The sequence below is a fragment of the Oryx dammah genome, unplaced genomic scaffold (assembly GCF_014754425.2).
Source record: "Oryx dammah isolate SB20612 unplaced genomic scaffold, SCBI_Odam_1.1 HiC_scaffold_4, whole genome shotgun sequence".
Lineage (NCBI taxonomy): Eukaryota > Metazoa > Chordata > Mammalia > Artiodactyla > Bovidae > Oryx > Oryx dammah.
The window spans coordinates 29566774-29581093 of NW_024070188.1; the positions used below are offsets into that span (position 1 = coordinate 29566774).

The window sequence follows — 14320 nt, forward strand, 5'->3', positions numbered from 1 at the left end:
CATGGGCAGGGGAGCCTCATGTGTTATAGTCCATGGGGTTGCAAAGAGTCAGACACGACTAAGCTACTGACCTATCCCAACACTACAGAGTTCATTCTCCCTTCCTATTTGTTTTCTCCCTTTTCCTGTTTGTAACTCCCTTCTTGGACAATAAGAAACCAGACTCCCATTATCCTTTATATATTTACCTATTTGATCAATCCTTCTGAAGGTAAGCAAAATCCTGGTCACTACTGTACCTTCCCTTACATGGAAACCTTTGTTACCCAACTCAGGATCCAATACCCTGCATCAGGAGCCCCCACCCTCACCATGTCTTCCTCTTCTTACCTGTGCTCCAATATCCCTCTCTGAATTGCTGACATCCCCACCTGACAAACCATAGATGTCTACTTTACTCTACTTGATCTAATGGCTTTAGGATGGCATTGTTCCAGGAATGGAAGTTTGAAATTGAATGGTTTGTCCAGGATTTTCCAGGTGTTTGCGTTGAATGCAGATTTGTGCTGCATTCCCAGGAACCCCTTCAGCCCTAAGGAAGCCTGGACATTAGCCACTCCAGGAAAATAAGCTGTCTTAATTTTCTCAAAGGTCATCATATAACTTTTTAGGTCTTTCTATATGTTAGAATTACAACTCAAGAGCTCTTTAGGAACCATTGTGAGTAAATTATTAAACCTCCACGGAAAGAAATATAGCACAATCAACAACATCGTAAATGCACATACTCTCTGGCCCAGCAAGTCTACTGCTAGAAATTTATCTTAAACGTATATCAACCTTGTATAGATATGATTACCTGCAATATTGTTTTTAATAGTAAAAGGATAAATTAAAGGGGCATTAAAAAATTATAGACACTTTCCCATTAGGAACACAGAACAATAATCATATTGGCTAAAAAATTTAACAACTCTCAGAAACAGAAAATAACACCATAAAATGAAACAGCTCTGCAATTCACAAGGCAAAAACAAAAGCAGGATGACACAAAACAGCCAGGAAATAATTTTTCTACCACATTTGTCAGCTACTTGTCAGAAAACCGTTTCCCAGGTCATTAGCTATTCTTTACACAGCCCAGTAGTGGTATCAGGACACTTTTCAGAGTGTCCCCAAAGATTGCCTCGGGCTTGCCAGAAACTGGAGAGGAATTGAGCGGTTTGGTCAGGATTTTCCAGCTTTTTGCACTGGATACAGGTTTGTGCTGCACCCCAGGGACCCCTTCAGTAGCAAGGAAACAGGGACAGTAGCCAGCCCAGGACCAGGCTACACAGTGAGAAAACGTAGACGGGCGCTGTCCAACATGGCACCGCTCGCCAGACAGGGCTATTCACATTCAAATTCAGTACGGTTAAAAATTCAGTTCCCGGGTCGCGGTCGCTACAGTACGAGTGCTCAACAGTCACAAGCAGGCTAGTGGCTACCGTATTAGCGCAGACGTAGAATCCTTCCATCACCTCGGGAAGTCTATCGGACAGCGCTGACACAGTTTAGAGTTAAAAAACAAGAACAAGTTTGTAAGCCACTAGGCTCCACAATCAAAAACAACCAAGAGACGTTATTACTCTTTCCAAATATTTTGAGGGGGAAAATTATACTAAGAAACATCAAATAAAAAGAAACCTGCAAAGGCACCTGCCAGCAGGCTCCCTCAGCAACTCACTCGTTAATTCCCACGGCGGAGGCCGTCAGTATTTCTGTGCTACATAACTCCTCAGACTTGTAGAACTCAGCAAACTCCCAAGGCGGTGGGCAACTGAGGGCAAGATTCCTAAGATTTAACTGTTCAAAGCGGCCGACCCCTGTATTCACAGGGCGGGCGAGCCTCGGCTCCGTGTTCCACAGCCGGACGCCGCCCGGGTCTCGCGCGACCCTCAGTCAGGCGCTTGTCACCGGCTGGGAGCGCGACGCCGCCCGTGTGTGCGCGCTCCCGCAAGCGCGCAAGCCCGCGGCGCGAGCGGCTCTCGGCGGCCAATGGGGCGGAGAGCCGCGCTCCGGGGGCGGGGCCGTGACGCGCGCACCTCGTGACCGTGCTAGCGGCCTGCGCCTGAGGAAGCCGGAAGCGGCTACTGTCCGCAGCCCCGACTGGAAGTGAACAGGAGGCAGTCTGCGCCTTGGGGGTTGTGGAACCCCGCGATGGACCCGAACTGGAGCGTCGAGTGGCGGAGGTCATCGTTGCTGCTGCTGCGGCTGCTGATGGTGGTGCTGCTGTGGTCGGGGCTGGCTCTAGGCACCTTCTCCGTGGGCAGCAGCCCCCACAGGGTCCTCCACGACCTCCTTTCGGAGGAGCAGTTGCTGGAGGTGGAAGACTTGTCCCTGGCTCTGCTGCAGGGCGGAAGGATGGGGCCACTGTCACTACCCCCAGATTTGCCGGATCTGGATCCAGAGTGCCGGGAGCTGCTGCTCGATTTCGCCAACAGCAGTGCAGAGCTGACCGGGTGTCTAGTGCGCGGCGCCCGGCCGGTGCGCCTCTGTCAGACCTGCTACCCACTCTTCCAACAGGTCGCCAACAAGATGGACAACATCAGCCGAGCCGTGGGGGTGGGTAGAAGAGCACACCCGGGACCTCTGGTGTGGATTGTTGGGAAGGGAGAAGGATGTATTGATAGTTAACTCGAGGAGGGGCCGGGGAGGGGGGAACTCCTCAGTTTCCCCATCTGTGAGAAAACGAGGTTGGATTGGGGCAGTGGAGTTAGGGACATCAGAAAAGTGGGTGGTGGTATAGGGCTTGGGGTTTGTATTTTTGCCTCCATGGCTGCTGTTGGGCCTCTTTCGGTACATACTTGTAGATAGGTATTAGTTTTCTTGGGGCTTCCGCACCCCAACCCTACCTTTTCTTCTGTTCCTTCAACCCTTTGCCCCAACTGTGCCACAGCTTCTTCCCTTCTCCACTTGCAGTTCCCAGGAAGGACTCTTTCCTGAAACCCCAGGTGAAGTGGAGAAACTGCAGTGTGGTGGTGATGAGGAACTTGAACTTTGTAGCCCAGACCGTTTCAGATTCACCACTTTCTGGAAGTTTGACCTCAGATTAATTATCTTGGAGTCTTAGTTTCTTCCCCTGTAAAATGGAGAAAAACTGCTGCTAGATGTGACTGTTAAAAGAATAAAAAGAGATAATGCTTGAAAGTTCATTTTAGTCATTAATACAGTCTGGAGGCATTTGGCCAGGAGACCAGTTCTTCTTTGCTTATTAGAGGTGTACTCTGAGCAAGTTATATTCTCTGTGCCTCTTTCCTCCTGTGTAAGATGGAGATAAAAGGAACTCTTAGAAAACAGGCACAGGGATTTCCCTGGTGGTCCAATGGCTAAGACTTAAAGCTTCCAATGCAGAGGTCCCAAGTTTGATCACTGCTTAGGGAATAGGATCCCACATGCCACAATTAAAAGATCCTGCATGCTACAACTAAGAACTGGCACAGCCTAGCAAGGAAATAAGTGTTTTATAAAAGAAAAAAAACTGGTGCATAGTGACAGTTTTCAGTCAATGGGAACTAAAATTTTACAAAATGGCAAAGCTGCTCTCATGTCTTGGTACTCAGAGCTCTTCTGGTCATGTGGTATGTGCTCTGAGGCATTTCATTAAAAGAAAGACACAAAGACATGTCCCTGTTCCTAAGTACCTTACAGGGCTTGGCGTAGGAAAGGATTAGTGTCAAGGCTGGTGGGAGTCATGAGGCTGGATATGCCTTTTAAAGGAACAACATGAGGAATGAAATTGGGATTATGGAGTGGAAAGTTCCTCTTGTACTGAGAAAAAAAGTCTCATGAAAATGTGGTTGGAATTATTAGAATTTAGACATATTTAGACATTGCATCCCCTACTTTGTCAGCCTGATATTACTTGACATGAATATGCATTTTTATATAAATAGGGAATTTATTTGCATTAATTAAATTCTGTGCTCAGTCTTTCTGTAAAGAGTAAGTTTTCAAGGAACTTTAGGCTTACATGCAATATTTTTTTGCATCCTTCTATTGGGTATAGCCAAGGATACATATGTGTGTGTGTGTATATATATACCCCATTATTTTAAAGTAAAGCACCCAAGACTTGTCCCTTGCTATCATATTATAGCAGGATATCTATGGCATCATAACTGATTTAAGCAGTAAGTGAGTTAGTTGTTCTGTGATCAGAATGACTGTGAACCGTGTTGCACTGCTTGGCTCTTGAGGCAGCAAATACTTTTCTCATTTGTGTAGTTTCTATGGAATTAAGATGAAGTTAAAAAATTACCCCAAACACTGGTGGTACAGTGTTATGGGCTTCTGTGGGCCAATTATGGGCTAATTTGTGTATGAATCTCCACTTGAATTCCCCACTGCTGATGGCAATGTAGGGGTAGCATGAACTGTGACCTGCACATCTGGCTTGCTGCACTGTTGTGTGAAAGGATCAGAGGAAAGAGATAATGAGGCAGAAAGACGCTTTCCCCAATTTATATTTCCTCTCCCAACTCATCCACCCCTTTCCTCAGTAGAGCTGGATGCCATAGCTCAAAAGCATGATTGCTGAAGTTCTGGGGGTATTTCATGGATTTAGTAGGCTTTTTCAGATGGGTGTGGGAATTGAGCCATTATGTGTAGTAATGAACATATGGAAAAATATGTATGAATTTCTTAGGAGTGAACTTAAAATGATTAATTGTCCTTTGTGTGTGTGTGTGTGGCAGGGAGTTGTTTCTGGAGAGTAATGTATTTTCTTTGACTCACATAGACTCAAGTCTTTCATTTAAATCAGTTTAATTAGCAAGTACATGCTATTCTTAAATACTGAACAGGTAAAAGGGTACTGAAGGAAAAGGAGGGGATAGTCCAGGCTTCAAACTTAAAATATCAGTGTAGTTAGGGAAATAAAATTAAGCTATATTGAGAAAAATTAAAAAAGGAAAAAACCATCCATTTGAATGTTACAAATTGTACAATAGGATTTTAGAACAATAGAGTGAAGATGCTGAATTAAAGGAGAGAAGAGAGCAAGCGGGGGGTGCTTATCAGAGAAAACCTACAAGTAGAATTTTATCAAAACATTCTTTCTCAACTCTTTAGTGTGAATCCATGTCCATGGATTGATTGAGAGAGGAGGAGAGTGTAAAGAGAAAAAGAATCAATGATAGAAATTAGCACGCTATTTCTGTGGTGCAGCAAACTGATTCATTTATCTGTAATAGAGTTTGCTGCTGCTGCTGCTGCTGCTAAGTCACTTCAGTCGTGTCCGACTCTGTGCGACCCCGTAGACGGCAGCCCAGTAGGCTCCTCTGTCCCTGGGATTCTCCAGGCAAGAATACTGGAGTGGGTTGCCATTTCCTTCTCCAGTGCATGAAAGTGAAAAGTGAAAGTGAAGTCGCTCAGTCGTGCCCGACTCTTAGCGACCCCATGGACTGCAGCATACCAGGCTTCTCTGTCCATGGGATTTTCCAGGCAAGAGTACTGGAGTGGGGTGCCATTGCCTTCTCCAGAGTTATCTGAAGAGAATTCTATTTTCTAGTCACTTCCTCTTGGAATTAATGGGTCAAGAACTCCATATAGTTTTACTATCTCAAGATAAAGAATATAGTGATTTGTGAAACCTGAATAATGGAATTAACGATTCCTTCTTACTTGAATCGTACTTTCTTCTTTTAGTTTAAACTGATAGGAATATAGTTTCATTTAGCTGTTCACCATCATCAGAGTGGTTGCCAAGATACTTTGCCTCTCCTCCCCCCATTCTGAATTGCTAATCTCTATCTTATTCTACTTGGTTCATTTAAAATTTATATAGGCAAATAGATAGACATATGTTTGCATGCTAAGTCACTTCAGTTGTATCCGACTCTTTGCGACCCTAAAGACTATAGTCTGTCAGGCTCCTCTGTCCATGGGGTTCTCCAGGCAAGAATACTGGAGTGGGTTGCCATTTCCTCTTTGAGTGAATCTACTCGACCCAGGGATCAAACCCACGTCTCCTGTGTCAACTGCATTGGCAGGCAGGTTCTTTACCACTAGTGCCACCTGGGAAGATATGTGTATATATATGTATATAGATATGTGTATATATTTATGAAGGTGCTAGTAATTGAGGATATGTATCTGGAAGTGTTCAACATAATTTTAGTGTAGATTTACAAATTCTTAGGAATAGAAGGAAGAGATTGGAACACAACATGACATAATATGTCTGTCTTTCATTAGAGATCAGAATGCACTGTTTCTTTGTGGTTTAGTTGCTAAGTCATGTCCGACTGTTGCGACCCTGTAGACTGTGGCCCACCAGGCTCCTCTGTCCATGGGGTTTCCCAGGCAAGAATACTGGAGTGGGTTCCCATTTCCTTCTCCAGCACTGGTTCTTATTCATTCAGAAAAATTCTTGAATACTGACGATGTGCAGGGTAGTTGTACTTACTAGGGATATAGCTGTGAATGAGAAGAGCTTATAGTCTGATAGAGGAAACAGACATTAAATATCACTGTAATTATTTAGTTCAGGTGTGATATAAGTGTTGCAAAGAAAAAAATCCCAGATGCCACCAAAGCATGTAACAAGAGTGCTGATCAGGACTCAGGCTGGGAATAGATAGAAGTGGTGAATAGTTAAAGACACCTAAAATTTGAGAGGGTGGGAGAATGGGGAGAATATATACATGAAAAAAAGTAGCAGGTGTGAAGATTCCGAGAGTCTGGTGTGTTTAAGTACTAGAAAGAACTCAAAGCACTGTGAGCCAGGAGGAGACTAGTGATTTGAGCCTGAGAAAGTGGGCAGGTGCCAGGTCATGAGCCCCGTGCAGTAAAAGTGGCTGGGTTGAATCCAGAAGGATGATCTGTCTATTTCATGGAGTTTTTACAAGGATTTAATGAGCTATACATTTAGGGCATTTAGAACCACTAGGTATTCAAAAGTACATCATCATCATTGGGGTTATTCATCATTTCCCTTCTATTCTCATGGTTGCCACCATCTTCTCATCATATATGAACTATGGAAATAGTCTAATTAGTCTCCTGCCTCACCATACATATTGTTACCTAGACCCATGCTCTCCAAACTCTGTTTTACAGGCCATCTTCTTCAAACATCTGAAAAAGATTCCCTGACTTTTCCCGCTACTACCTCTACTTTCATAGTGGTACCTTCCTTTGGCCTCCTGGATACTCCCTGAATACCACATAGTCATTCCTTCTTTAACCCCTTGATCATTTTATTTACTCCATTTAAAACCTTTTCCGTGGGCTTCCCAGGTGCCGCTAGTGGTAAAGAACCCGCCTGACAATGCAGGAGACATAAGAGATGCAGGTTTGATTCCTGGGTTGGGAAGATCCCCTGGGAAGGGCAACCCACTCCAGTATTCTTGCCTGGAGAATCCCACGGACAGAGTAGCCTGGTGAGCTACAGTCCAGGGATCGCACAGAGTCGGACACAGCAAGCGACTTGGCACACATGCATCATGTGGGATCTTAGTTCCCCAACTGGGATTGAATCTGAGTTTGAGTGTGGAGTCCTAACCACTATATTGCCCCTTTCTTAGTATTGGGCTTCCTGCTTCCTCGTTGAACTCCATGAACTCTTCCCCCATGAACTGTCCTCATTTCTCCCAACTGCATTGATGTCTTCCTCAACTGAACTATTCCACACACTGACCACTCATACAGGTTATTCTGTATTGACTTTTAAAATAGCCAATCATCCACTTACATCCAATTCCTTCTTAAGTAACAGGTTACACTTAGCCAGCTACACCCACCTAGAGCACTTTTGTTGGCAACAGGTAGCTAGGTGAAATAGCAAATATCATTTAGTTACTGGGTGCCAGACAGTGTGCTCAGTGATTCATCTATGCTATTTCATTTAATACGGTACCTGTAGAACTCAATGATTATGAAACTGGGCCTCACAGAGTTTACCTCAGCTTTCCGAGACTGCCAGCTAGTAATTCAGGTTTGTCTGACTCTTAGGCCACACTCTATTTTAATCTGGTGGGTAAATTATCACAAAATATTGTTTCATTTTCTTTCCTGAAATTTTCTTCTATAGCTGATATTGCTCTGAAAGCAATTCTAGGAAAGAGGCTTTTAACACATTTTGTTCGAGTCACTAGTTTAAAGGCAACCATTCACTTGGTTGCATCTTTTAATGTGTTAACAAAACTAAGCCACAGAATGGGTAATCATCCAAAAATGATCTTCAGAGATATTTTAAAGCAAGAGTTCTGCTGTTAAGCCCCACTTCCCTCTTTTCTAACCCCACATGGCTGATCAGTTCTTTTCTAGAGCTAGCATACTCTCTCATTTATTGCGCATCACACTAATTCCTTATCTGTATGTCTCTGGGGAGGTTCTTGAAGGCCCAGTGTTAATGGCATGCCCTATCACTCTTTGTACCCTCAATACACCAGGATTCTTTTTTTTTTAAAATATTTATTTATTTGGCTATGTTGGGTCTTAGATGCAGTATGCAAGATCTTTTGTTGCAGTAAATGGACTCTCTAGTTGTATCTTGTAGGCTCCAGAGCATGCAGGCTTCAGTAGCAGCCCACAGGCCTGTAGGGTCTTAGTTCCCCAGTTAGGGATTGAACTGCATTGCAAAGCAGATTCTTAACCTCTGGACCATCAGGGAAAACTTATCCCCAGAACTCCAGGATACTTATAATGCCTGGTAAATAATAGAAGTTAAATAACTTTGAAAGGATGAAGGGTCAGCAAGACTTAACTTTGCTTGTGGCAAAAAGGAAAGGAAATAGATAAGAAATAGGTAAGGACCTAGTAATTCAGGAACTTGAATTTATCGTTTACATAGTGTAAATCCATTCTTGTGGATTTTAAGATTTTGAGCCAAAACTACCCAGAAGATGAAACAATGTTTTGTCATCATTTACCCACCAGATTTTAAAAAATGCATAAATAATATATGTTCATTGTAGAAAAATTCAGACCATGTAAAAGAGGCAAAAAAGAAAATGAAAACCCCTCTATTTCCATTATTCAGCGATAGCTACTGCTACATTTTGGTGAACAGCTTTCTAGAATATTTTCCTGTTCATAAGAAGTATATTAATATTATATGTGGGCCTAAGTAGTTGAAATGGTACCATAGAAGCAAATACTTATTTAAGAAGCAAAGATTTTCTTCCCTTGCAAGTGAACCTGGTACCAATAAATGTTAGCTGCTATTGTTTTATTACAATTTTTATTAATGATGTCATTACTTGATTATAACAATATTAAATGCTTATTATGCATGTGTGCTCCGTTGCTTAGTTGTGTCAGACTCTTTGTGACCCCATGGACTATAGCCCACCAGGCTCCTCTGTCCATGGAATTTTCCAGGCAAGAATGCTGGAGTGGGTTGCCGTTTCCTCCTCCAGGATGTCTTCCCGACCCAGGGATCAAACCTGCGTCTCCTGCTTTAACAGGGAGATTCTTTACCACTGAGCCACTGGGAAGCCCCCAAAAGCTTATAATAAATATGAATTATTTTTATAAGGTTTTTTGGGCCTCAGGTTGTTGTTTGGGAAGTCTTAAGAATACTCAGATTGTATTTTTTTCTTTTGTTTGGTTACAGAATTCTTCAGAGAGTCATAGTTGTGCCAGAAGCCTTTTAATGGCAGATAGAATGCAAATAGTTGTGATTCTGTCTGAGTTTTTTAATTCCACATGGCAGAAGGCAAATTGTGCAAGTAAGTAACTCTTTCACTTTCATTTTTGAAGTTGTATTTCAATATTATAGATGTCAGATTTTACTTTAGTAAATTTTGAACTCTGAAAATTTTGAATACTCTATTACTAAGTTTAAATGAATTGCGATTAGCATCATGGTTTATTAGTGAGAACATCTTGGGCAAATACTGAAAGGCAGCAAAGTATAGCAATCAGTAAAGTATAGTGAACTTTGCAATCAGATCTGAATTTTGTTCTAAGCTCTGCGACTTATTCTAATTTAACCTACTACTGTCAGACCTTGGGCATATAATTTTGCCTCTTGGAGCTTCAGTTTCCTCACCTGGAAATTCATGGTAATATTGGAACCTACTTTACCTGATAGTTTTGAAGATTAAATGAAATAAATTGCATACAGCTCTTAGCTCAGTACCTGGCATATAGTTAACTGTTCACAGAATGTTAACTGCTTAATAATTATGATGTTTATAATAATCTGTCAAATGGTGGTAGGGGGAGGTGGTAACAGTTCCACCAGGTTTGTGGGCTTATATGTATTTGTATAATGAAATGAGATTTATTTTCAGGCATTCTTTGGAAACATTAAAGTTATTATTTCAATTCATAAGTGTTTTGAAAACCAACTATGTATTAGGAAATTCTTGTTTTCCATACCTTATAATTTAGTGAAGAAGAAAGTTAGAGTTACAATATAACCTACTGCTGCTGCTGCTAAGTTGCTTCAGTCGTGTCCGACTCTGTGCGACCCCACAGATGGCAGCCCACCAGGCTCCCCCGTCCCTGGGATTCTCCAGGCAAGAACACTGGAGTGGGTGGTGAGAATAAATGCTACAAAAACATCATAGAGTCCTTGGGGAAATTGAAAAAAATCAGATTGACAAGAATTTGAAGTGACTTCCGGGAGGAGGTACCTTTTGATCCTACAGCTTTATGACTGGACATGATTTCAGTAAGTAGAGACAAGAGGAAGGACACTGCAGATAGAGAGGCATCCTGAACAAAGGCACAGAGATATAAAACAGTAATAGACATTACAGGATGCTGGAAGCACAGTGGGAGATGAACTTGGAAAAGGACTTTGACCTATATAGTAGTTTATCACTTATGCCAACATCTTTCATACTGCTTAGAGCATCAGCATAGTACTATGAAATGGTCATATACTATAGTATCTTGGGAACTTACAATACATATGGAATATTAGTCAGTGAGGACTATAGGTTAAAAAAACTTTTCAAATATCACTTAACCTAGCACTTTCTGAATGTTTTTAAACTGTAAAAATCCTTTTTTTTTTCCTGTGGAACCCCACTAGAAGGGAGAGACCAGTGAGGAAATTATTACAATGGTTTAGGCAGGAAGCAAAGAAAATGTGAAATAGGGCATGGGCTATAAAAATAGGATAGGATGAATTAAAAATCTGTGTACCTGTAAGTCATTAAGGAGTTTAACTTTTTTAAGGACTTTCTCTTTTTGTTTAGTTCATATGAAGATGGAAAAAAGACTCCCTGCTCAGTTTCTTTCCTTTGTAGTATACTGTGGATATTGGATATTAACTCTTTTCATTTTGTTTCTATTAATTCAGATTTTCTAGTAGTTTGAACAGAGGCTTGTCTGACAGCTAACTTTTTTTTTTTAAGGCAAAATCTTTACTTTTTGGAGTAAAACTTTTTAGTATAAATATGATTGAACAGTTTGTTTAACATAAACAGAAGAGCTGTTTTTAAGTATTATTAAGCCCTTCACAAAAATCCATTGATAGATGAAGTGAGTGAAGTGAAAGTCCCTCAGTTGTGTCCAACTCTTTGCAACCCCAGTCCATGGAATTCTCTAGGCCAGAATACTGGAATGGCTAGGCTTTTAATTCTTCAGGGGAACTTCCCAACCCAGGGATCAAACCCAGGTCTCTTGCATTGCAGGCAGATTCTTTCCAAGCTGAGCCAAAAGGGAAGCTCAAGAACACTGGAGTGGGTAGCCTGTCCCTTCTCCAACAGATCTTCCTGACACAGGAATCAAATTGGGGTCTCCTGCATTGTAGGTAGACTCTTTACCAATTGAAGTAAAAAATATGTTAATTGCAAATAATTTAAAATCAGTTAATTAGAATAAATGTATACGTTGGGGTTCACTTCTTTTGACTGATGTTGTTGTTCAGTTGCTAAGTCATCTCTGACTCTTTGTGACCCCATGAACTGCAGCATGCCAGACTTCCCTGTTCTTTACCATTTCCCAGAGTTTGCTCAACTCATGTTCATTGAGTCAGTGATGCCATCCAACCATCTCATCCTCTGTCACCCCCTTCTCCTCTTGCCCTCAATCTTTCCCAACATCAGGGTCTTTTCCAATGAGTTGGCTCCTTGTGTCAGGTGGCCAAAGTATTGGAGCTTCAGCATCAGTCCTTCCAATGAATGTTCAGAGTTGATTTCCTTTGAGATTAGGTTTGATCTCCTTGCTCTCCAAGAGACTCACAAGAGTCTTCTCCAGCACTACAGTTCAAAAGTATCAATTTTTTGGCGCTCAGCCTTCCTTCTAGTCCAGCTCTCGCATTTGTACATGACTACTAGAAAAACCATAGCTTTGACTATATGGACCTTGGTTGGCAAAGTGATGTCTCTGCTTTTTAATATGCTGTCTAGGTTTGTCATAGCTCTCTTTCCAAGGAGCAAGTGTGTTTTAATCTCATGGCTGCAGCCACTGTCTGTAAGATTTTGGAGCCCAAGAAAATAAAATCTGTTAGTGTTTCCACTTTTTCCTCATCTATTTGTTATGAAGTGATAGGACTGGATGCCATGATCTTAGTTTTTTGAACGTTGAGTTTTAAGCCAGCTTTTTTACTCTTTTCTTTCACCTTCATCAAGAGACTCTTCAGTTCCTTTTCACTTTCTGCAGTTAAAGTGGTATCATCTGCATATCTGAGATTGTTAATATTTCTCCCAGAAATCTTGATTCCAGTTTGTGAGTCATCCCAGAATTTTGCATTATATACTCTGCATACAAGTTAAATAAGCAGGGTAACAATATACAGCCTTGATGTACTCCTTTCCCAATTTTGAAGCCATCCATTGTTCCATGTCCAGTTCTATCTGTTGCTTCTTGTCCTGCATACAGGCTTCTCAGGAAGCAGGTAAGGTGGTCTTATATTCCCATTTCTTTAAGAATTTGACCTGATGTTACTTAATTTATATATGTGAGAGGTAAAGCATGTTTTCTTTAAAAGGTATTTTGTAATGAATTTACCAATTCAAAGAAGCTTTCTTCTCTAGTTATTTCTAAAAAAGGAAAAAAAATATTTTATATTTTTATTTAAAAAATTTTGTTGCATATTTACTCAGTATGGCAGGTATAAAACTCTTTAGAATAAATTCTTAGGGTGCCTTTGTTTGCTTTTGTTTTTCTGTGAGGCATCCTATCTTGAAAATATTCCTTGATTGAACTTCTGAAGAAAAAATGAAATGTTTACTCCCTGATTAAAATTAATTTGCCCAAAATGTTTGGCCAAGCAGGGTGCAGAGAAGTATGACTTTCTATTGGAGAATTATATAGTTAGGTGGGCAGGAAAGAAAGAAAGACTTAGTTTTCATTCTACTTATATTTGTATTCTTTGGATTATATACCATGTGCATTTAATACATAGTCAAAAATACATAAAATTAAAAAAAAACTTGACAGATTGTCCAAGTCTGCTGTGATTATTTCTATGTTAGATGTAATTAGAAAGATTTTCTTTTCCCAGATTATACATCCATTAAAATTGTCTTCCATTTGTTGTTTCACATTTTAAAATTTATCATAGTTTATATTCTGTATTTTATATGGAAATAAAATAGTTTTATAAATTTGTACTCAGCAGTTTTCCCTTGGGCATTCATTCTAAAATAATTATCTTACCTAGAAATGAATAATCTCTACCAAATTACCTGGAAACACTTCTAATTATGTTCTCTGAAATCTGCTTAATAAAGATATTATGAACATTTTCTGAACATTTTAAAGAATTGTTCAAAAAACTTTGTAATTGTCACCAAAATTTAATAAGACGTTGTTACTTGAGCAACATAGGGTTTTCTTACAAAGTAGTGAGAAAAGAAATCTGAAGAAAGGGAAAAATGAGCTAAAGAAGGTGAGTAATAAGTCAGTAGTTAAATAATATTTTTCAATTTCATAACACTTGGCTCATTTGAACTTCACAATAAGCCTTGTGAGGTAGAATGAAGGCTCAGAAAGTATAAAGGAATTACAGATCAAGAGTGTGGAACTAAAATCAAAAGGCTTTAAGAAAAGACTGTATTCATGAGTTAAGGCCTAATTTTGTTTTTAAAGTGCTATTTGATAAATTCATTGCACAGTCTCCATTTTAAGAAATATAGATATATTTTAGCCCTACAAAGTTTAATGTTTATGCTGTGTACATGTTTGATATTATAGAAACCTAGTCTCTTACTAAAAATATAAATATAAAATATTCTTTTTTTTCTATCAGTGCTACATAAAATTAAAGTAGATAATATGAAAAAAAAAAGCCTTTAGTAAAGCTGCACATTTTCTAATGTTAGTCCTCAGCGATGATCAGGAATCAGGCCTCAGGTTCTGAGACAGTCACAGCTTTAACAACCAGATGTGTGTGTGTGTGTGTGTGTGTGTGTGTGTGTGTGTGTGTGTGTGT

At 40.4% G+C, this 14320-nt stretch overlaps 1 protein-coding gene across 1 annotated transcript in view; it reads left to right on the plus strand.

Annotated features, from left to right (window-relative positions):
• The first annotated feature begins 2058 nt into the window (after positions 1-2058).
• The window catches only part of OSTM1 (osteoclastogenesis associated transmembrane protein 1), a 40443-nt gene continuing 28181 nt past the window's right edge, over positions 2059-14320 (plus strand). Inside the window, exons 1-2 of the mRNA XM_040238570.1 lie at positions 2059-2544; positions 9542-9656. Coding sequence (XP_040094504.1) covers positions 2140-2544; positions 9542-9656 — 520 coding nt within the window. The 5' untranslated portion in view covers positions 2059-2139. The remainder of the gene's footprint in view (positions 2545-9541; positions 9657-14320) is intronic.